The following is a 22,703-nucleotide window of genomic DNA, read 5'->3' on the forward strand; positions in this document are numbered from 1 at the left end:
AACACATGTCATCTCAAGGCACTTTACAGTTTACCAGATCATACAGTCAAATTGATTCAAAGTTTTCTATCTAAGGAAAACCAGTTGATTGCATCGACTCATTGACTCGAAGGCAATCCCTCACACTAAGCATGCTTGTAGCGACAGTGGAGAGGAAAAACTCCATTTCAACAGTGTTTTCAGAAAATTTAGATTTCTCTTCTATTATGTATTTATTTATCCTATTTACTCACTATAAAAGTTTTTACTCAGTCTGTTTCACCTTGAAGGTCATGGTGTTTGTAGACCAGACACAGGTTCTTCCCATAACAAATCAGATTCTTTCTCAAGGTTTATTCATAACATGTTACTGTTAACCAAAGTGTCTCTAATTTGTTTTGACTTTGACTGCTTTCCATTGTTGCATGTAAGGGGGAACCAACACTGCTCAGGAACAGGGCAGAATGCTGCCATAAGGGCTGTATGATGAACTGTTCTCTCTTTGCAAAGATATGAATAAATGTGCCGACTGAGTGAAATCCATCGATCTCCTTTTATTTAATTAGGGTGAAAAGGTGAATACTTTTTTTCCCACGACAAACAGGAAGAAACCTCCAGCAGAAGCAGACTCAGTGTGAGCGGCCATCTGCTGAGGCCGACTGGGGTTAAAGGACACAGAAGCAGATACAAAAAGCAGCTGAAAACGTGGCCCCATCCAGGAAACACACAATATAATCTAAAGCCTTAATATTTAGATGTGCTTCCTGACCAGGCTCAGTATTTGTTAATGCATTTCTGGTACTTTCTCATGACAGGTGATTTACTCTAAAGGCACAGTCAGCAATAATAGATTTGAAAGCAGTCAGAGTTAATAATCTAAAATATTAGTCAGGCATCATGAAAATGTAAAGATTTAACATTTATCTAATTGTTGAATAGTTGATATTTAGAACATAGAAAAAAAAGATGTGCTTCCTGAAAAAAAATATCTTGTTCATCAACAGACTGCATGTGGTGTGTGTGTAAATATATAATTAACTAAAACTAAATATATAAGTTCTTTCCCTGTGTCTGATTTAACTGTAAATGCCTATCGCGATTTAAACCTCAGATTATTCGGATTTCCCGCAAAACTTGACACCAAGTGTGACGTAACGGGGCCTCGCTCGCAGCTGTCACGTGACCGGGGTGCGCTCGAAAACACTTCTCAGCGACACTTCCGCCCAACAAAAGGTCGAAGCTGAGTCGATCAGACCGAGTGGAGCTTAAGATCACTGGCAGGCATGGAGTTCTCCATCAGAGCCGCTAACGTGGAGGACTGCAGGGACATCGCGCGGATGATCAGGGTGAGCAGACATGTGCGCACGTGCGGAGCAGACTGCGCGTCTCTCCGGCTTATAATAAGAGGTGTCTCCTTTAAATTTACAGGTGCTGGTCATAAAATTAGAATATCATGAAAAAGTAGATTGATTTCAGTAATTCCATTTAAAAAGTGAAACTTGTATATTATATTCATACATTACATACAAACTCATATATTTCAGATGTTTATTTTGTTTAATTTTGATGATTACAAATGACAACAAATGAAAATCTCAAATTCATCATATCAGAAAATTAGAATATTACTGAAGACCAATAAAAACAAAGGATTTATAGAAATGTTGGCCAACTGAAAAGTATGAACATGAAAAGTATGAGCATGTACAGCACTCAGTATTTAGTTGGGCCTCCTTTGGCCTGTATTACTGCAGCAATGCGGCGTGGCATGGAGTCGATCAGTCTGTGGCACTGCTCAGGTGTTATGATAGCCCAGGTTGCTCTAATAGTGGCTTTTAGCTCTTCTGAATTGTTGGGTCTGGTGTATTGCATCTTCTTCTTCACAATACCCCATAGATTTTCTATGGGGTTAAGGTCAGGAGAGTTTGCTGGCCAATTAAGAACAGGGATACCATGGTCCTTCAACCAGGTACTGGTAGCTTTGGCACTGTGTGCAGGTGCCAAGTCCTGTTGGAAAATGAAATCTGCATCTCCAAAAAGTTGGTCAGCTGCAGGAAGCATGAAGTGCTCTAAAACTTCCTGGTATGTGGCTGCGTTGACCCTGGACCTCAGAAAACACAATGGACCAACACCAGCAGATGACATGGCACCCCAAACCATCACTGACTGTGGAAACTTTACACTGGACTTCAAGCAACGTGGATGAAGTGCCTCTCTTCTTTTCCTCCAGACTCTGGGACCTTGATTTCCAAAGGAAATGCAAAATTTACTTTCATCAGAGAACATGACTTTGGACCACTCACCAGCAGTCCAGTCCTGTTTCTCTTTAGCCCAGGCAAGACGCTTCTGACGCTGTCTGTGGTTCAAGAGTGGCTTGACACAAGGAATGCGACAGCAGAAACCCATGTCTTTCATACGTCTGTGTGTGGTGGTTCTTGAAGCACTCACTCCAGCTGCAGTCCACTCTTTGTGAATCTCCCCCACATTTTTGAAGGGGTTTTGTTTCACAATCCTCTCCAGGGTGCGGTTATCTCTCTTGCTTGTACACTTTTTTCGACCACATCTTTTCCTTCCCTTCGCCTCTCTATTAATGTGCTTGGACACTGAGCTCTGTGAACAGCCAGCCTCTTTAGCGATGACCTTTTGTGTCTTGCCCTCCTTGTGCAAGGTGTCGATGGTCGTCTTTTGGACAACTGTCAAGTCAGCAGTCTTCCCCATGATTGTGTAGCCTATAGAACTAGACTGAAAGACCATTTAAAGGCTTTTGCAGGTGGTTTGAGTTAATTAGCTGATTAGAGTGTGGCACCAGGGGCCATCAATTTTGAACCTTTTCACAATATTCAAATTTTCTGATATGATGAATTTGAGATTTTCATTTGTTGTCATTTGTAATCATCAAAATTAAACAAAATAAACATCTGAAATATATGAGTTTGTATGTAATGTATGAATATAATATACAAGTTTCACTTTTTAAATGGAATTACTGAAATCAATCTACTTTTTCATGATATTCTAATTTTATGACCAGCACCTGTATATTGTTTTGCTTTCACTGGGGTTCTGAATGTGTCCACAGTCAGTTAGAATTATAATTTTAATTTCAGTAGAGTTTTATGTAAGCTTAATGATTTGGATGCGACCTTTGAAGCCAATTATGACGTCAGCTGACTTATTTATTTTTTTTTTTTTTTCCAGGAATTGGCAGAATATGAGAAGGTGGCTGATCACGTCAAAGTCACACAGAGAGGTACAAAATTATTTATTTCACTCCTACTGATCTTTAACAGAATTTCTGTAAAACTCAGTCCTGTAATAAACCATGTGGTCCCTGGTTTTGGGGGTTGTTTCATGATTTGCATAACATTAGCATGATTTGTTTATTCTGAAAAGTTTTAAAAGGACTCTTTGAAATATAAAGACTGTCAAAAATAATTAATTTAATATCTTTTAAACATGGGTGGTTCTAGACAGGTGCCAACAGGGGTCAGTGCCCCCTGTAGAACTGGTCTTGGGCCCTATTATGGACCCCTGCAATCAACTCATAAAAGTAAAAAAAATTCTAATGAAATAGACATAGTACATCTCCTAAATGTTTTTTTGAATCAGATTTTTTAAAATATTCTTATTTATTTCAGCCATTTATCAGTTTTACTAAAATTGATAATTTTGCTTTAAAATAAGTCAAAATTATGTAATATTCTCGTATTATGAATTTTCATTCATGTTTTTTTATGTTTTAGTAGGTATGAATTTAGCAGCTAATTATTTTCATTACTTTTTAATGTGGGGAAAAAGGTATTCAATTATACAGTCCAGTTAAATAAAAGGAGATCAATGGACTTAACTTAGTCTGCACCTTATTTAATTTGTAAATTTTTAGGATTATTAGTAATATTGATGTGTGAGTCCATTACAGCCTTAAATCACTTGCCCGTTGTGTCAGCGAGAACACAAAGATCATTTATTTTACTGCATATTTTGCCTCATACGGTGCCCCTGCTTGCAGCTCTGAGGCCTGAATGAATGAAACTCTACATTCATATATCAATATAAATGAAATGTATATAAAAATGAATTAATAGAAGATGAATTTCTTCCCACCACATTTTATTAATTATTAATAAAATTAATATTCCAAAAAGTTAAATAACAATTTACTGGACCAAGTTTGAAGACGTTTTGCTTTCCATCTAGGAAGCTTTTTCAATTCAAAATGTCAGAAATAGCATTATGTGGGAGGCTTTATAGAGTTGACCAAAAACAAAGCCTTGGTTGGCTAAGAAAACATGCAAATTGAACCGGATGAATGGGTCTGCCCCTTAGAAATGAGGAGTCATTTGGTCTTTTTGTTTGCCTTCAATACCCGATACTTGTCTTTGTCTCTGAAAGGGGGTCTGTAGGAAAAATTGCTCCCAAACAACCCCCTTACAGAGGTATATACCAGTATCGGGTATTGCAGGCTAACAAAGAACCCAAACGACTCCCCATTCCTAAGGGGCTGACCCGTTCTTCTGCTTCCATTTGCATGTTATTGGTTTAGCTTCTCTATAAAGTTTTGAACTCAATGCTAATTCTGACATTTTGAATTGAAAAATCTTCCTAGATGGAAAGCGAAACGTCTTCAAACTTGGAAACAAAGTCCAGTGAATTGTTTTTTTTTACTTTTTTGGAATATCAATTTTACTAATACTTAATAAAACGTGGTGGTAAAAAAAAAAATCCATCTTCTGTTAATTCCTTTTTACATATATTTTATTAATTGACTTAATTTGATTGTCAAAGAGATTATCAGTACATTCCTTACAAAAGTATTCAAATCTCGTCAACTTTTCCAACGTTTGTCAGGTTATCGCCTTTCGTTTCAAGGTGTTTCATTGGTATTTAATGTGATTGATACACATAAAACAAAAATTGACAAAAGTCATACATTTTCCATGGATTAAGGTCTCAGCTTTGACTGGATTATTCAAACATATATGTTTTTGATGTAAACCTTTCTGTTGTAGCTTTTTTAGCTTCATTTCCCTGCTTTTGCAGCAGCTTTTCTTCTAGAAATATTTAGCTCTTTCATTTTGAATTAAGGCCAAAAAGTAACATTTGTGTCTCATCATACCAGAATGTCTTGTGTCTTCTTTTGAATTTTTTATTTTTTTTTTTGTATTCTTAACAAGAACATTCAGACCTAAATCTCACAGAGAGGAGAAATTAACACCCTTTATTTTTGTGGAAGCACATTAACAGATTTCTCACTTTTTTATCATTTCCCAGACTTGGAGCAGGACGGCTTTTCCAAGAACCCGTTCTTTCACGGGATTGTTGCTGAGGTGCCAGAACAGCACAGAACCAAAGAAGGTGAGAACGATCAGACGCCGATCTCAGACCGCTTCTTTTTACAACAGTGAAACCAAACCAGCCAGGTTTAGTGCAGCTTAAGCGTCTGGTTATTAGTAGCTAAATTCACTACAGTGTTTTCTGTTGCCTAATGTAGCAGGATGCTGCAGGATGTGTCCTCTCCATTTATTCAGCTCTTAGATAATAATGTTAATGCAGCATTTCCTGAATGTGCAATAAGGAGCTCATTAGTGTATGCTCTGCTACTCAGCTCGACCTTTTTGCTTACAGTCATCACTGATCACCGTCTGCTGGACTCAGATATCTGACTCTACACTCAGGAGGGGCTCCATGCAAAAGCAACACTCTAATGTTGTAATCACAACAGATTCCACTTCATTTTTAAGATTACGTTATTATATGCAAAACATGCTAAAACGGAAAAGTCTGGAAAAACTAAGCACACCCCCTGAACAAACCAGATTTGAATTGAAAATGTTATTGTGTTCTGTGGATGAATTTTGAATTTTGCACCAAACAAACCCTTTTTTTCCAGCTTTTAATTTAATTACACTGTCACAAGAACAGAGCAAAGAAATGAACTCTCTGCATTTACCTCATCCCCTTGGGGAGCAGGGGGCTGCCGTTGTGGGGCACCCAGGGAGCAGTGTGGGGTTAAGGGTCTTGCTCAGGGACCCTGGGTGGCAGTCCGTCAGAGTGGGGCTTCAACTGAGAACCTCTGGAACCCAGTGGGTTTCTATTAAAGGTACAATAGAGGATGTTCTTTTTCTGGGTGGATCATCTAAATAAGTGGTCCTCCTAATTGTCATTCATTCTGGTGATAAGTTTACGTAAGGCCTTCCTACGTGCTCGTCCCCATTTTTTCTTAGCGGTGGTAAAACTGACAGTGGAAAAATTGCAACTTGCAAAGAGCAACTTTTAAACAGAGAGTTCACCAGGAGAAAATGGCTTGGGCACGCTCTTGCATGCATTTAATAGGCATTCCCTCTAGGGAGTGGGTACAAGGTTGTGCATGTGGATTTTTTTTTAAAGTGGAGAGGGCGGGTCTTTAAAAAGATTTATGAAAATCCTTCATTATACATTTAACTGCAGTTTTTCCAATATTCCTACACACGCAAAAAAATGATTCAAGCTCCTCTTTGAGGTGACTATTTAACATACCTAAATAATTGGTTCCAGAATTATTTAGCAATATTTAATTGATGTAACACAATATGTATGAGCATTTTATTTATGAGCAATGTAAGCCGGTCTTTCTGCTGTTAAAGTAAATACAATTAAGTTGATAAAACCAAATAATTTGTCATCGGGTTATTTAAATGTTATGAGTTAGTTGAACATAACTTAAGTCAATGCAGGGACAACTATAGGTCAATAGAATTTGATTTTATTAAGTTGAACCAACCAAACATATTCAAATTTGTTTTTTCCTTTTAAAGGTTTTAAAAAAAATGTGTTGAACAGACACTAGAAAATCACCATATAGATAAACGTGGATTTGGTTCAGCTAGCAAAAAATTATTGGATTCAATTAAATTGAGTTAATCCAATGCGTCATCTTTATGAGTGCATTCCCATATCTCCTTAATTCGTAAATATGGATTTATAAAACCATTGATCAATTAAAAAAAGGCTTTTCCACTGTCCTAACAGCCTGCATTAACTATTGTTGCTTTTTTATTTTCAAGATAATTTAACACTAACATCAATATCTCTTAATTAATACTGGGGCTGCAACTAACAATTATTTCTAATCAATTAATCCGTCAATAATTTTTTCAATTAATAATCGGCTCCTTAAAGATATTTTTTACAGAATTAAACAAGGTGAAACTAAAACATTTCCACTTGTAGAGTTTTATATAGAACATAATGACAAAAGAAAATTGGTTTTTATCTTAAATGCGAAATACTTAAATATTTTTTCTTACAATTTTGTTGCTCTGTCAGCTAAAGGCACGTTTCACAGTCTCTATACAGTTAACGATGAATCTATTACTAAATTAGTTATTTAAATAATGGATTAATCACGATTAATCCGATTGATTGTTTCAGCCCTAATAAATATACATTTATGTAATTCAGAAAACAGCTACAAAAATATTTTTAAATACCTGCAATTTACTTTGAGATCTGATTGGATCAAAACAAATCTGTTCTAAATGTTAAAATTGGAATCAATACCCTACACTGATAAAAAGCTTTCTGACGGATACTTTTGAACCACGTGCTTGTTGTTATCCTTTGTATTTTAATGTCGACAAACTGAGGCCTCGCCTTTTAATTTAAATGTTAGAAAAACTTATTTCAGATGCAGAATACAAGTGACAGAATATGTCACCAAAACAAATGAAGAATGTGTGCATATTGTAGGTATTTAATTTATTTTACAATCCTAAAGCAAGTTTAGGAGACTGGATGGAATTAAAATTGAAAATGAGTTTTACAAAGAACAGAATAAACGTATCTAACTGGTATTGTTTTTATTTTCAGGCCATACGAAGATCGGCTATGCACTTTATTTCTATTCCTACAGCTCCTGGACAGGCAGAGCCATTTACATGGAGGACTTGTATGTGATGCCAGAATTTCGAGGTAAAATAATTGTCATTGCAAATTGTCTTGCTTTTTTATTTAACTGTATGCATGTAAAATATTAACTATTCTGTCTGTTGTAGGGAAAGGCATTGGTAAAGCACTTATGAGCAAGGTAGCACAGGTGAGTGACATGGAATCAGGAGTAAAAGTAAAAGAAAAGTGATGTTGATCATTTGTTATTTTATTTCTTTTTTTCTCTGTGTTTCCTACAGCTGGGTTTGGCTGCTGGATGCAACCAGCTCAACTTTACAGTTTTAGACTGGAACAAGTCGTCTCTGGACTTTTACCTCAGCCAGGGCTGCTTTGATGTCACAGAGAAAATGGGATACCACTGCATTCGCTGTGAGGGGGAGGCGCTGGAGCACCTGGCTCAGCCTTAACCCAGATCCAGGGACTTTTAAACCTTACAGTCAGTCCAAGCAATGCAGAACAGCCTTTGTGGCGCTTTGTTCAAAACCTAACGACCGTTACCGGAAAATAAATGGCTTTATGCCAGACCTTTAGCACCTTTAGTTAATAATTATTAATCCCCTGGTCCTAAAAGCCGGTTTACAGCAAGAGATGCTAGACTTCAAATGGAAATATTATATCCACAATTAATAAATTCCTCAAACAATATTTTAAAACTTAAAAATTAAATAAATGTTTATTGTGCTTCATTTTTACATCCTATTGGTCGAAGCATAATCTCTCAATCTCACATTTAATCTTTCACCCACATTTTAAATGTATGTAACTTTATTACATAACAAATTCCTCTTTACTATTTTTTTTTACACAAGCATATTAAATAAATCTTGCATTAATTTAATAAAGCTTATTAATTTAAAATACATAATTGTCAGGTTTATGTATTTAGTATTAATAAAGTACTCTTGCTCAAAATTAATATTCATTTGTTTATTTAATTAAAAAACATAAAAGTTGTTATTTGATTTGCTTAATCGTCAGGTTAACCTTAGCCAAATCAAACAATAAACTTTATTTATTTGATATAAATTAGTATTCGTATTATTTTTATGTAAGTATACTTTAGTAATACGAAATACATAATCCTGGTGGTTATGTATTTTAAATAAATATCTAAGAAAAAAAGGAAGTTCTTATGAAATAATGTTACATAAATCTAAACATTTGGGTAAAATATTTTTGTGAGTGCATTATTGGAGTTTTAGAGGAACAAAAATCAAGGTTTTAGAGAAAAATAATTTCACTCCCTTTGCTCACCTTAGATGACATCACACTTAACTAATTTTCAGCAGGTGTAACCATACAGGTGTACTCTTGAAATCCAACCGATGGGTAGAAATACCTCAGCAATGACCTAAAAGAGGTAACTGATGCTGCCCATTAATCTGTGTCAACCAGGTCCTTTCCAAATAATAATTTTGCATTACTTTAGTCCAAGAGAAAACACTATTTATTAACTTGAGCAATCTTTTTTGGAGTTGCTTTTTCTAGTAAAATTATTAGACAATGCAATGCTTTGTAAAATGACCAAATAACCTCTATGAGCATCCATTCAGAATCCACAGGCCTCAGTCAGAATGCGTTACGTATTATGACGCTGTCACACCGTGCTGATTTACCCAGCGTATACCTAACGTCCCAGAATCTTCTAAAATGCTGGCATACGCTGAACTTTCTATGTATTTTTTCAATTTTGGGCGTATCCATAGAGTATTCCCCTACCTGACTAGCTAACAGATTTAATGTTAGTTTGTTAGTTAAGCTAAATTCTAGCTCCCAATAAAATAATTGCATTGTGTATCAAAATAGAAGCACTGACATTTTGCAAAAGGGCCACTACATTTTTTTCTCAAACGAAATATAACCTCGAAAAAGAGGACTAAGGATGATAGAAATGGAGAAGTTCTGTTCTACAATGGATTACGCTGCATTTTTTATGCTCAAGTCATCATGCTCAACATTTTTTGACGTAGTTGCTGTATGTTGACGTGTGCCAGCGTGCTCATAACTTACACAAGACGTATCCATAACGTATCCAACGTACCCCTGCGTTTTTGCCAGATTTTTTGTGCGTCAGCATATCGTCATGTTGACAGACGGCTTTTTCTATCCGCTTCAGCAAAAACATTAAAAGATTTAATGCTGCCTTAATAGTTTAGCCAACATGCTAGCTCCCAATAAAATTATTGCATTGTTTTTCAAAATAAAAGCACTGACATTTTGCAAAGGGCCACTATATGTTTTTGTCTAATGAGCTATAACCTCAAAAAAAGGACTAAGGATGATAGAGATGGAAAAGTTCTATGTTTTAGTAGTCATTATGATGAGCTTTTACTCACATTTCAACAGCCGAATGCCAGAAATGTTGCTCTTTGCTGTCGGGATGGACTTGTTATTGATGTGACCTCAGAGCTGGAAAAACCACCTGAAGGAAAAAGAAAACGCATTGTGATAATCTAGCCGCTTCCAAAACCAGTTTTGCTGCCTTCATGTGGTATCGTAATTATGGTGAATACCAAAATCCGACATCAAAAAAAGCACATGAACGGGCGTGCTTTGGTGGCGCAGTGGTTAGCACGCACGACCCATGTAAGGAGGCCTTAGTTCTCGACGCGGGCGACCCAGGTTTGAATCCAGCCTGCCATGTCTCACCCCATTTCCTGTCAGCCTGCTGTCGATAAAAACGAGCCACTAGGGCTGTAAAAACTCAACAAAAAAATTGCACACTCATGTAATTTCTGCTAGAAAAATTTTATGATAGAGTTGCCGAGATGAGGTCATGTTTGACCTTTCAACAGAGCAGCTAAACGATTCTGTATGCGCTCTCCCCTGATGTGTTTGAAGCCTAAACAATGCTGTGAAATATACATTTTTTATTTATTTATACGCATTTAAACTTTTTGAAGGGACCATCGTTGTTTCATTCTATCAGATGTATTCTCTTCTTTCTGTAGCAGATGAACTAGGAAGTCTGTTACTGTCTAGCCCAAGTATCAGGTCAGGATAATCTTTGGATCCAACACTTTTCTCTTCTCTATGACAGCAAAAGCACTTAACCCAATGCGGTGGTAATTTCCACTTTACAAGGGGAAAGGACCATCTTTACCAGACCCCATGAAGGCAGCATTTATCTTTGCAAAAATATTAGATACTGGCTGTGCCCTCAAATGTGCTAAATTGACACAGATGGAGGCCAGGTGGGTGTTTTTGTTTGATTTGATTAGTTAAACCAAAAAACACAAAAAATCAGAGAGAATTTGCAAATTTTTACTTTATTATATATATAATATATACTACATTAAAAGCACATCTTCTCATACATATTGATTTATCTGTTTTTTGTTTTCCGACCATTAACCTTTTTTTTTTTACTGAGTTATGGTAAAATGCTAATGCTAATCTTTTGTGACTTATTCAACACAAAGTAATGGATCACCTTGAGACTTCCATTCATTCAACGTGACATTAATGTGCTAAATTCGTGCTACTGTAATCGCCCAGGCAACAAAACAGAAGAATTAGCTGTTGTAGCGGGTTAAAGCTAGCATTGGTGAACCTTCCTTATTCAGCTACTCTTACATTACTTATCCATGCAGATCAGAGCTGCACACTGTATAGGATCCCAGTCACAGTTGATATTGCAAAAAGATATTTAGGGACATGATTTCAAAGGATGTAATATTTCTAGTGTCTGAAATTCACACGCTACTTATCCGTACCGTATTTAGCTAGCTTAATGGATTCTAACTGGCATTAAAGCTACAGTGTGTAATAATTACAGGGATATACAGTCAGAAATGTAATACATTATACATAGCTTTGTTATTTATCATTATCTACGAGCTCAGCCTCTTAACCTTAATATTTGCGTTGCCTTAGAATTTGTTATTTATAATTACATAGGAGCGGGTCTCGCAGCCATGGAGGCAGACATCTTTGCGCTACGGCAGTGCAGAGCCAACAAACTAGCGATTGCGAGATTGCCCATTATGCTCGAAAGTAACTACGGCAAGTTGCGAGAGATGAACTGAGACGGTACTGAACACACAGACTAATGAAATACTATCTGTAAAATTATCTATGTAAACAAACCTCATCACTTGAGAAGGTAGGTGATGCGGACGTCGTTGAAGACATTTTGTCCCGTAACGCTCGCCGTACTGTTGGGGGGGAGAAGCGGTGGGGGGGAGATGTTCATGTTGCTGCGGTCTGCAGTCTGGACGTTAGATGTCGCTGAAAATTACACACTGTAGCTTTAATACTCACAACAGATTTTAATGGCTGAGATGTTTATGCCCACAGAGTGGTGGAGACTTTGCATAATAGTACTGAAATACAAAATATGAAATTATTCATACGTTATTAATAACTTTTCGCACTTTTCAGGAACACTAACACAATGACACGTGCACCTATTACCCATTTGAGACCATGCCAAGAACAGTCTGAGTCTCAGTTGTGGCTCATTTCTCTTACCACATTTACACTACCCTTGAAAAAAATGTGCCAAGACCGGTCCGAGCTCAGTAACTGAGATAACTAATCGTGTGTAAATGGAAAGCAAACTGAACTGAACCGAGCTAGACACAACCGGACCGCGCTAACTGCAGACCAGTTCCAGAGGTGGGCTCGGCTCAGTTTTTCCCTGGCTCGGTTCTCTGATAACAAGAGCGCATGAGAAGAACGCGTCATCTCCGTCTGGTTGCACATCCCGATTCACACTCCATTCCAGTAGTTGGCGGTAATGCCCCTCCGGAAGTTGCTTGCCAACCAACACAAAACAGAAGAAGAAGAACAATAATAAACAACAATCAAGTAAATCCACGAAAGGTTGCCGTCTTCGCCTGACCCTCCGCAAACACCAAAGTACAGCAAGCATAACTTTCTGAAGGTGACGGGCGCGGCCATTTTGATTTGCTTGATTCCCTCCTTCGTCATCTTCTTTTTGTGTTTTATGGCGGTTGGCAAACAACTTTTAGTGCATTACCGCCACCGAATGCTTGATTTCGTCCTTCAATACTGGCAGTAATACCACAGATCGTCACTAGGAGGCGAGGAGTCGAGGAACCGAGATGGCGTGATGTGCAAACGGTCGTCAGAACCAAGCTCGGCCTGGTTAACTTGTCCGAGCTCGGACCGGTCTGGGCATGGATCAGTTTTTCAAGAGTAGTGTAAATGGGGTATCTGATTACAAAGAGCGCATAAGCAGGCTACGTTACCTCCTTACAGTCAGTAGTTGGCAGTAGCTACATTCAACAAAAAAGCGCCTGCTGTTTCATTTTTGATGCTGTACACATACGGTCAGACGCGCGTCTTGAGTATCTTTGATGCTCCTGAAGTGCATCTAGTAAAGTGTGTACCGATACGTCTGATGCTTCTGCTGCTCCTGTGTTCAATGCCAGAGAGCGGCTTTGCTATTTGCTACTAAAAGTAGTTTTGATATGTTTTTAAGTGAGAAGTCCACCTGAAAACATCATCTTTGCCTGCCTATAAATATTATTTCGATGTCCGACCAGCACAAAACCCCCATACACCGGCGGTGCTCTTTCACTGGAAAACCCCCTCAACAGCAGCCTCTGGCCCTGTCGCATCTTGGGGGTTTTCTGCTATGGTTTGTGGCGGCTGGAAGGCGTTTTTCATGTGCGTAATCCAAACTGCAGGCACCAGAATAATAAAAAGTAACATATTTTGCCGGCAGGTTTCCATATTTTAAGTTACTTTAGGCATTAGAAAACTCTTTCAGAGGAGTGATCATAGCGATCTGCAGCTGCAGCGCTGTGTCTCTCTCCCTGCCAGCTCCAAGATCAGCTTCTCTGATTGGTTGATGTGGCATGTCAAGCAGCAAAAGTTAAATTTTTCCAATCCAACTCCACCAACAAAATCAGCTTAATATGATACAAGAAATTGAAAGAAACAGACTTCAGGTGTCTAGAGTATCCTGGAGAGCAGTAGTACCGTAGATCGTCACTAGGAGGAGAGGAACTGCGCTAGCATGATGTGTAAACGGTTCTAAGGAACTGAGTTAGAAACGGTTAACTGATCCAAGCTGGGTCCGAACTCTGCACGTATCGGTTTCAGAGGATAGTGTAAATGGGGATATGGTTTCTGGTATCTTCCAGTCAGGAAGTCAAAGTTGAAAATGAAAGAATAAGGGGCTAATTTTCATTTAGCATACAACAAATGTCCCAAATTCACACATTTTGACAATTATTTGCCAAATTAAAACTGCCGAACCATTGAAGAGACTGCGCTCAACTCCTGCAAAGCTGAAATAAATTGCAAACAACGCCCCATTATTCAGTAGAAGCTCTAACTGCTGTGAGCCAACAAGCTAACGGGAGCTTGCATTCATCTTCATTCCTACTCCAGGAGCTATATGTAGAGCTACCCCTACAGGTTTGGTGGGAGACAGTTCAGGCTTATATATGTACGTTTCCAGTTTTTTGCAAAATTTAGTGAGCTTGGCTTATAGTGAGGTGAGCTTGTCAAAAGAGAGGCCACTTCACTCCTTTATTGGAGAATAACCGTCAGTCTTAAGAGGCTATTCTGTGTTTTATGGTGTGCTTTACCCTTGTGACAAATCCTGTAGACTTTGAAAAAAAAAAATAGCAAAGTGTAAAAATGTTATCATCATTGCTAGATTAGTGGAGTCTAGATCTACAATATGTCTCAACTGTTAGAAAATTAGGTTTACTGTTGGACCAGAAGAGCCAGCCTTCAGTGGGTGTCCTCATCTTAAAGGATACGACGTGTGTTGATGTCGTTAACTGTTCACTGTGCATTATATGTAGTGTCTTTGTGCTGATATTGTGCACCGAAGGAATCAGACCATAGACCTCCTTCCATGCAGCCTCAGGGTGCAGTTTTCAGGGAAATGGATGAAGCCCAAATTCAAACCAAAACAATCCACTCAGTGGAATTTGGGCATGAAGCTTGAGTCCACTCGTTGCACAATCTTAAACCTATCATACTTAACTGAAAGTGACATTATTCTGGTCTGCACCATCAGATTTCCTCTGTGTTTTTGGTACTGTTTTCAGGAGTTTCATGATAATAAGCTAAGGTGTGTTTGCATCCATGCAATAAAAACCACTCACCCATATTTGCAACGTTTGCATTTGGCATGTGTTTTCATGTGTCATAAGCAACATTCAAAACATATCCACTCATAGCATTTCACTGGACGTCAGTCTCCTGCAACAAACAGGATAAAATGTCATCAATATGACTCATCTGTGCAAACCATACAAATAAAAACCATTGATTTGTTGCAATAAATCACCAAGGTGAAAAAATATCCACATTTGTTCAGTATCCTAGCTGTGTCTTTAAGTACAACTATGCAGTGAATCTGATAGTATAATTGGATGTTTGGGTTTAAGTGTTCTGAAAGGACCTCATTGTGTTGCAACTTGTCCAAATTCAGTGTTTAAGTGTTCTTATGATATTGTTAACTACATTTTTTAAGTTTGAGATCATGCATTTTTATCTTTACCATAGTTTAAAGCAGTGCTTTAAGTGGAAAAAGAATGACCAGTACTCCCAATAATGCTTTACAAATATGCAGCAAAAACATGGGTCTTATTTTTATACAAATCTATTAACTGACAGTTTAAAATTTAACAATAGGAAAAAGCCAGTTCTAAATCATTTGCAAAATAAATACATAAATATGGCTCAAAATGCAGTAGAAACACTGAATTGAATTCTATTTAACGGGATTTGAAAACTCGCCATGTAGTGCAAGTATGCACGATGTTATCAGTGGAATGCAGAGTCTCGATTTGTGACTTGATTAGAGTTTTTAACAGTTCACCAGTTGTATGACAGTGGGGAAAAAGCTGTTACAGAACCTGCTGGTCCTGCATCCACTTGATGATGTAACAAGAAGTTAAAACTCTGACTTAAGGTTTAAATAACCATCTTGTCAGCATTAGGCTTGGCTGAACAAATCATTGCCACATTAGCCATATTATTTTAGCCCTTGCTCGCACTTTGCCCACACGCATGAGGCACTGTGTCTAAGGTAACAAGTATTGGGAGAGGCACCGAAAAAGCAGCCTGTGAAAAATGATAATTATAGTAGCAGATTATAATCAGATATATGAAAACATATTATCAGTTTATAAGCAAGGCAAAGACATTTTCCTAAAGAATAGACCTCTAATCGTCTTCCCCTCATGTGCCTAGCAGGTTATTAGGTAATGAAATTAGCAATATTTTAGAGGTGATACTTTCATAAAGTATAAATAAATAATCTAAATAAAGATTAAAAGTTGATGAACCCAAAAACAGCAGGAACCTTAAAAAAAAACCTTCCAATTAGAGCTTGATTGATTGATTGATTAATTTCCTTGATCTCATAGTGGAAAAATTTACTCCATAGTATTTTTATTAGTATACAGCTTTTAAAGCACATTTAACGCAGCTCTTTAACATTATCTCCAGGAGACAAATGTACATTTTAGAAAAATAACACAATAAAACACAATAAATGAATAACATGCTGCATAAAGATGATATAAAGCAATAATAATTATAAGACATTAAGAATTTTAAATCCCCAGCTTTGGCTATTCCGTGCCAATGCACCACATAAAAACCTGATGTTTGGGGGGAGATGATTTATTTATTACATGGGTTTCCATATAATGCTTAGCTTGATTCTAATACTACTTCATAGAATGTTCTAGTTCTATATTACACTCCATAGTGTTTCAATTTCTTTATTGGAATTTATTTGTGTCATGATTTTAATCCCTCTTAAAATCAGCTGTCGTTTTTGTTTCCTCCATAATAGGTAAAACACCGTTATTTATTCTTAGTCCAAATGAGTATAATGTTTTAATAAAGAGACATTTATGGAAAAATACTGTATTGTTTTTCATTTTCAGGTTGGGGCCATAACAGTGTTTGTGCCCAGGGCCCCCAAACGGCCAACATTGCCCCTGTTTTAACTTTTATCTGTAAAATGGCACCAGCATTAGGATGCATTAATGCTAGCTGGGTCCAACCTCCTTTTCCTTGTGCAGTGAAAGACTGTTGAGAGCGCTGCTGTTATCATTCAGCTCTGCTCCACTTCGTTTGTGTCCTTTTGGACATTTTCCTCTGACTTTCCTCACTCATCAGACACATGAATGTGAGGCAAGCATTTGTGATTAAGCAATGGCTTTCATTTGAAGATATATTTTTTTAAACAACAATTAGGCTAAAAGCTTTAAACTGTGAAAAGGTCAGAACAGGAAGGGAGGGGGTCCTGGTACATGCCACACACAGAGAAAAGATTCCAAACGTTGATTCATAAACTAGAAACCATGGATCTATGTACTGGTGCATACCAGCCCACTTAAAGCACTGGTTTTAGTTAAGAAAGTAAAAGTCAACTGTAATCTGCAGAGTTAGTTGGTTTAAATACATCCTGGTGTGAAACAAAGAGCAGCAGCAACTGAAATCCTATTTTTCTGGAGCCATCAAACTTTTATAATTTGTTGTTTAGTATTCTGTCAAATGTTTTTACATTAAATTCTGACTGTATGAGAGAGAAATTTAAGTATTTAGTGGAAGTATCTAGTGAACGGCTCTTTGTAATCGGTATGTGTGCTTTACCTTCTATGTATGTTGGGCGTATCTGCTCAGTTATTAAAGAAATAAAGCAAATAAAGTATTACTGACTCCGTGTTTTTATTTTTTGTTTGAGTAGGTGATTTCCTATTTTTATTAAAACACATTTTAAACATGCAGGTCCAGTTTGTATTTAAAGGAATAGTACACCCAAAACATGATTAGCCTTCATTTTCTACTCACCCCCATGCTGAACAACACTCTGGAGTACTTTTTTAATATCTCAAATGCATCTGGAGATCTGGGAGGCTTCTTGCTGTCTGCTGACATTCAAATAATGGAGGTCTATGGTGACCGAGACAGAAAGGTCCATAAAAGTCCACAAAAAATGTGTCAATATTCCTCCATACTGCTCGTCCAATGTACTCCAAGTGTCCTGAGTGGGTAGCATCCAGAATTTACTCGAAACGAAGTCATTTAGAATGTTTTTAGAGCATAAACAGTAGTGTATAGGATTTCCTGAAAGCGCGTTCACGACACTACGGAAACCGCGGCAGACCAACCCAGACGAAAGTGCGCATTCAGCTCAGCAAAGAACTCATGCTCTTCCTCAACACTGAGGTAAACAGGTAAACAGCACATTTCTTCTTCTACGCTTGCATTATCGGCAGAGCAGACGCTGAATGCGCACTTTCATCTGGTTTGGTCTGCGGGCTTCCGTAGCGTCATGAGCGCGCATGTGCGCGCTTTCAGGAAATCCTATACACTACTGTTTATGCTCTAAAAACATTCTAAATGACTTCGTTTCGAGTAAATTCTGGATGCTACCCACTCAGGACACTTGGAATACATTGGACGAGCAGTATGGAGGAATATTGACACGTTTTTTGTGGACTTTTATGGACCTTTCTGTCTCGGTCACCATAGACCTCCATTATTTGAATGTCAGCAGACAGCAAGAAGCCTCCCAGATCTCCACATGCATTTGAGATATCAAAAAAGTACTCCAGAGTGTTGTTCAGCATGGGGGTGAGTAGAAAATGAAGGCTAATCATGTTTTGGGTGTACTATTCCTTTAAAGGAGAAAAGCAAACTTTCATCCACCTATATGGACCTATAGAGGGCGCACTAACACCATGCGTTCCTTGATGTGCTTGATATGATGATGCAGCAGCTTATTATTAGCGAAGGTAATCAGTATGCAAACAGCACTGTTAAAATATGGCATTTTGTCACAGCTGCATAAGATTAAGACTAAAAAACTCAACTTTTAATTGGAGTGTGTTTTTTTTTTTCTTTTGAAAAATCCCAGATTTAGAAAGCTTTACCAAAATCATGCACATCAATTGATACAACAAACCTGATGGTTTGTCAATTTACACTAGTTTTTAAATGTGATTTTGTGTCTATTTGCTCTTAGTTGGTGATAAATACCTTATATACCTTATATATATGCTTAATGTAACAAAGGCTCATTTCCCTTTTCAATCTCTAGAAAACAAAATCTGAGCTTTAACTTTTAACAGCTTTAGTAGATGGAGCTTTTCTGGAAAACTACAGGTCTGGGTGAAGATGTTGAAAAGCCCCCACCTACGCACTGCTAAGTATGGAGGAGGATGTGTAATACTGTGGGCAATTAATTGCCAAAGACCCTGGGAACTGGGGGTGAGTATTGGCATGGGTGTTGTGATATGATACATGTAACGATATAACTATATATTGCAATTTTTCTTTTTCCTTGTCAAAATTTAATTCATAGATAAAAAAGCAGGTGCTGTTTATGTTCATTAGAAGATATTGATCATTTACTTTTTTTGGTATCCATGTTGCTTGGGGTTTGAGTCAGTCAACGTCTTCCACTTTGACTGCATCAACTACAGAAATGGCGCTTCGCCGCACAGGAAAAGGGATCCACAGCACTATCTGCCTGAGTGGCGGTGCAGAGGTAGCCCATTTTCCCTCATTGTTTTAGGTAAAACATTTTTTGTTTTTAAAAAATCGAGGAACTGAAAGATTGATATTATATCGGGCAGACAAAAATCAGGAATCCAGATCGCAAAAACAATTTTTTTACCGCACCCCTACTTGGAACTCTAATAGAGTCTGCTCTATAACCCTTGAACTACACAAGTCTTTTTTTTTTATTTAGTTTTTATAAAACTCTGATGGACTTTTTTTGGACAGAAATATATAAATTGGTCACTAGAGAATCTTATAGATAGACGATGGACATAAACTTTTTTCTCAGAATAGGAAGAAAACACGAGAAGATGCAGCACTTGGTTAGACTTGTCGACAATTTGCTTGACAATTCCCTCTTTTTGTTTGCATAATTAATGTCTTGCTGTTCTCTTTCTGAAAGTAAAATAATGAATTTTGCCTTAATCATAATGCATAAAGCCTATAAATGCAAAATGATTTAAAGCCAACATACATCAGTCTATTTAACTAATCTAACATATGTTATTAGAAACCCAATTTTTCACACCCTTTCACCTTAACCTCTTTAGGTTTTTCTGAAAAAAAAAGAAAACGCCTACATTTACATGGTCAAACAATGCAGCATTCAGGGAATAAGCAACAACAGGAAACTGAATCAAAGGATTCCCCATACATGACACCTCCTCTACTGTGGTTCAAACAATAACGTTACACAGAAATATGTGTATTCTGTGGAAAATAAAAGGAAATCCTCAAAGTTCTTTTTGAACACATAAAGAGTTTTTTGTGATCGTTCTACATCGCATCATTCTTGTGCAAATCCTCATTCATCCGGAGGCAGCTGGAAAAGTCAATTTGCCTCCAATGTAAGCCTGTTTTATGGTCATAGTCTTATTATTACTTAAGGACATGATTGATGTGGAGGTTCTTCTATTCATTTGTTTAATCAGTTTTTTTAAATGAAAAAAAAAGAAGCTCTGATTTATGAGACCACTTTCATCCACAGAGGTTAGAGATGAAAGGTTTCCCTTTCAAAATACAACAGCAAAAATCCAAGAGGTTAGACTAACTTCTTGTGAGGAAGCTTGCTTGTATCGTCTCTGACTGTTCCTGACAGTGATCGATTATTTATGTTTGAGAAATGCCCAAAAGAAATAAGGAGATGAGCCAGCAGAGGAAAGGAAGAAAAGTCTGACTTTTTTTTTTGAAGGGGGAAGGGAAAATATGAAGATAATTCATGGTGACTGCACAGGTTTTTCCAATTTTAAAGTGGTGTCACGTTGATGCTATGCTATTCTGGAGTATGGGTCCTAATATTTTACCTCTGTGGTTAAAAGGGAAGACGCTCATGGATATTATTTGTCTCTTTCTAATAATAACAGCTAAAAGTGAAACGTTTTAGGGGAGGTATCAATGAGGCAGACAAGAGGGCCATGCAGAGGACAGTGAGAGGAGATGAAACAGAAGGAGATAGCCATAAGGAATACTTTTAGTAACTTTCTACAACTTGTGGAAGAACGTTTATTTCTGCTTCTGCTCTGATTAGCTGAGACAAAATTAAACAAAACTGGAGGAAACAAATACTGTACATCCTACTGAAACCATTTCCCCTGTAAAGCATGGTGGGGGCAGCATAATGCTTTTTTTAGCAGGGATATAAGAATTGTTGAAAATGTGTTGTCTTGAGAAGTGCAAATGTGATAGAAACATACCTCCAGAGGATCTGCAGCAGTAATATCAGTTTTAGACTAACTAACTTTATCTAAATGACAATAAAATTTGCCTAAGTCCTCTGGACATATGTGTCTTATTTTCCCCAAACCTCTAGGCCTACTTATCAAATAATAAAGGGCATCATAAAATCACAAAGAGCCTCAACATCCAAAGTAGTTGGTGCTGTCAATTTTTTAATTTATCCTTTTGTATCTTTAAGTATTTCAAAATAGACGTTTGTTTTGTTTAAATTGTGTAGACTAGCCCAAGACCCTGTACTGGCTAATAACAAATAAACAAAGGTTTTGGAAGCTAAATAAACTTTTCTTAAACTAAAACCTAAGAACATAGGTGTTGTTATTTCTAATTAAATTATCTTGCAAAATCATGCATCCCATACTGGCTAAAAAAGGTCCCTAAACGGGGTTAAAAACCCCAACTTTAGGAATTGATGGTTTAGACTAGAGCAAGGATTTGTAACCTGTGATTGCAGACCTACAGGTGTCTCTTTGGACCTTCAACAATGGTTTAAAATATACGATATTAAAAAATACCAATTATAATTTAAAAAGCATTTTAATTTAATCTCTTTAGATTTATAATAAAGATTCAGAAATTGATTGATTGACTTTATTGATCTCACAGTGGAGAAATTTACTCGTTACATCAGCTCAAATAGTCAAAAAGAGAAGAAGGTGCATGAGGTACATACAGTATATACAGTGAGTCCACATATGACAGCTGAAATCGTTATTTTTATAGCAGGATCATTATACAAGGTTATTGCACAGGGTATTTAAATGGGTATTTATATAGATGGATATATTTATATATATAGTTATTGCACTGGGTATCAAATAGTAATTGCACATTATACATTGCACAAGTTGCGTTGCAGTGTTGCATTATAGAGTCTGATTGCATCAGAGATGAATGACCTGCAGTAGTGCTCCTTTTTACAGACAGAGTGTAAAAGTTTTTCACTAAAGTAGCTTCTCAGCTCCTCTACAATCTGGTGCAGAGGATAGAAAGTGTTGTCCATGATGGATGTAAGCTTGGACAGCACCCTCCTCTCAGCATCTTCCTCCACTGATTCCAGAGTCCAGCCTAGGACAGAAACAGTCTTTCTCACCAGTTTGTTCAGTCTCTTTCCGTCCCGCTCTGCGCTGCCAGGGGCCCAGCAGACAACAGCCTAGAGGAGGGCTGATGCCACCACAGAGTCCTAGAAGGCTTTAATACGTTTTTACATCTATAATTCTTGTCATTAGCTTGGAAACTATGTTTATTTTCTACGTTAAATAATAGAACAAAACAATCAATGCATCGTCTTTTTGAAAAGTTAATGTTTTGTCCTTATTTCTAAAAAAAGCAACAACAACTAAAAAAAAAAGTACTGTTTTAAATTACATCAGATTTCTTATCGCAACTATTTAACAAAAGTAATTAGTTGCTCTTTTTTAAAAAGCAATGTAGAATTTGTGGCTCCGACTGCTTGTATAAGAAAGGTTGATGACCCCTGGTCTACAGCAAGGGTGTAACTTTGTAATGAAAGTTGGTGGGGAAGCTCTAAGGGTGGTGGCTGATGG

General features: G+C 37.2%; 1 protein-coding gene across 1 annotated transcript; it reads left to right on the forward strand.

Moving 5' to 3' along the window:
• The first annotated feature begins 1,163 nt into the window (after positions 1–1,163).
• LOC119773404 (thialysine N-epsilon-acetyltransferase-like) lies at positions 1,164–8,597 on the forward strand. The gene is made up of 6 exons (XM_038270403.1): positions 1,164–1,325; positions 3,178–3,229; positions 5,251–5,334; positions 7,828–7,929; positions 8,013–8,053; positions 8,145–8,597. Exons 1-6 carry the CDS (start codon positions 1,263–1,265, stop codon positions 8,310–8,312), a joined length of 510 nt encoding a protein of 169 aa, XP_038126331.1. The 5' UTR covers positions 1,164–1,262; the 3' UTR covers positions 8,313–8,597.
• The last annotated feature ends 14,106 nt before the right edge of the window (positions 8,598–22,703 follow it).

The sequence above is a fragment of the Cyprinodon tularosa genome, unplaced genomic scaffold (genome assembly GCF_016077235.1).
Source record: "Cyprinodon tularosa strain WSP-4 unplaced genomic scaffold, ASM1607723v1 ctg76, whole genome shotgun sequence".
In the NCBI taxonomy this organism is placed as follows: domain Eukaryota; kingdom Metazoa; phylum Chordata; class Actinopteri; order Cyprinodontiformes; family Cyprinodontidae; genus Cyprinodon; species Cyprinodon tularosa.